The sequence below is a fragment of the Propithecus coquereli genome, unplaced genomic scaffold, assembly GCF_000956105.1.
Source record: "Propithecus coquereli isolate 6110/MARCELLA unplaced genomic scaffold, Pcoq_1.0 Scaffold228, whole genome shotgun sequence".
Taxonomy (NCBI): Eukaryota; Metazoa; Chordata; class Mammalia; order Primates; family Indriidae; genus Propithecus; species Propithecus coquereli.
Window position 1 is genome coordinate 3,569,925 of NW_012147819.1, and position 1,108 is coordinate 3,571,032.

General features: G+C 34.5%; 1 protein-coding gene across 1 annotated transcript in view; it reads right to left on the minus strand.

Annotated features, from left to right (window-relative positions):
• The window catches only part of ASIC5 (acid sensing (proton gated) ion channel family member 5), a 55,950-nt gene extending 55,411 nt beyond the window's left edge, over positions 1–539 (minus strand). The window contains exon 1 of the mRNA XM_012645257.1: positions 500–539. Within this exon, the coding sequence (XP_012500711.1) occupies positions 500–539 (40 nt within the window). The remainder of the gene's footprint in view (positions 1–499) is intronic.
• Between the last annotated feature and the right edge of the window lie 569 nt (positions 540–1,108).

The window sequence follows — 1,108 nt, forward strand, 5'->3', positions numbered from 1 at the left end:
TGAAGAAACAAGGATGACTGTCAGGCAGATTAGTGTTGTTTCAGTGAATAGCCCACCAGTCCGCAAAGAAGAAACTTCTTACTTTCCTGGCTGATGCATTGACTCTGTAATTTTGACAAGTCATGCTTGCATTAAATGCTGACCATTACAGAAGCACTTAGAGGAACATTGGACAAGTTTTGTTGTATTTTAAAAATAATATTCATAGACACGATAAATAGAAGCCAAAAGAAACAAAAAACAAAATAAAACAAAAAATAGATTCTAGCCTATAGTCATATTGTAAAACTATTTTTGAGTCCCTCATACACATTACTTTTTTCCTAAGTAACTAAAACCGTATTATTCTTTTTTTAAACTTACATTACTTATATTATGTCCAAGTAATATTGGAAATCAAATTTCCAAAATGAAGAAAGAAGTACCTTTTCCCTTCGCTTATTTCTAGCCTCTAGGAATGAAAATCGTAACTGTTCGGAGGATTTTTCTCTTTACCTACCTTTTTTGGCATACACTTTTGATTTCTCAATCTGCTCCATTTGCGATTTCAGGGAGCAGGAGTCCTCAGGGTATGTCCAATTTTCATCAATACAATATTCATTTTGCGACCTTTATATAAAATACAACAGTTGAGGTTGTAAAATGTGGGGGCAATTTAAATGTTTGTGTTGCTATGTTTTGCCTCATAAAGCACATAATCTTCAAAGCAAAAATGTTGACAGAACCAGCTATGGGCATTTATGTACCAATGACAAGCTATCCTAGAGTGAGAAACAAAAAGTATCATTAGGGAACCATTTTCTCAGAATTAAAGGGACAATCTCTAGCAAACACCCGCGGTTTTCCAGTGTCCTCTGATCTGGCTAGTTGACACTCACCTGGGAGAGTCTCCTTAGCTTTTATCTCCACATTTCTCTTTATACAACTTTGAATCCAAATGCAGTGGAATAAATATTTTTGTGGGAAAGGTATCTTTTCCTTGTTGAATTTTCTTTCTTAGTGACAGATTAAGCTGTTTCTAACAGAAATATTGACCAATACAAATGACAAAATAAAACACCAGGAAATATTTCCTCAGGAGGAAATGATTACTGAAAGCATACCAGCT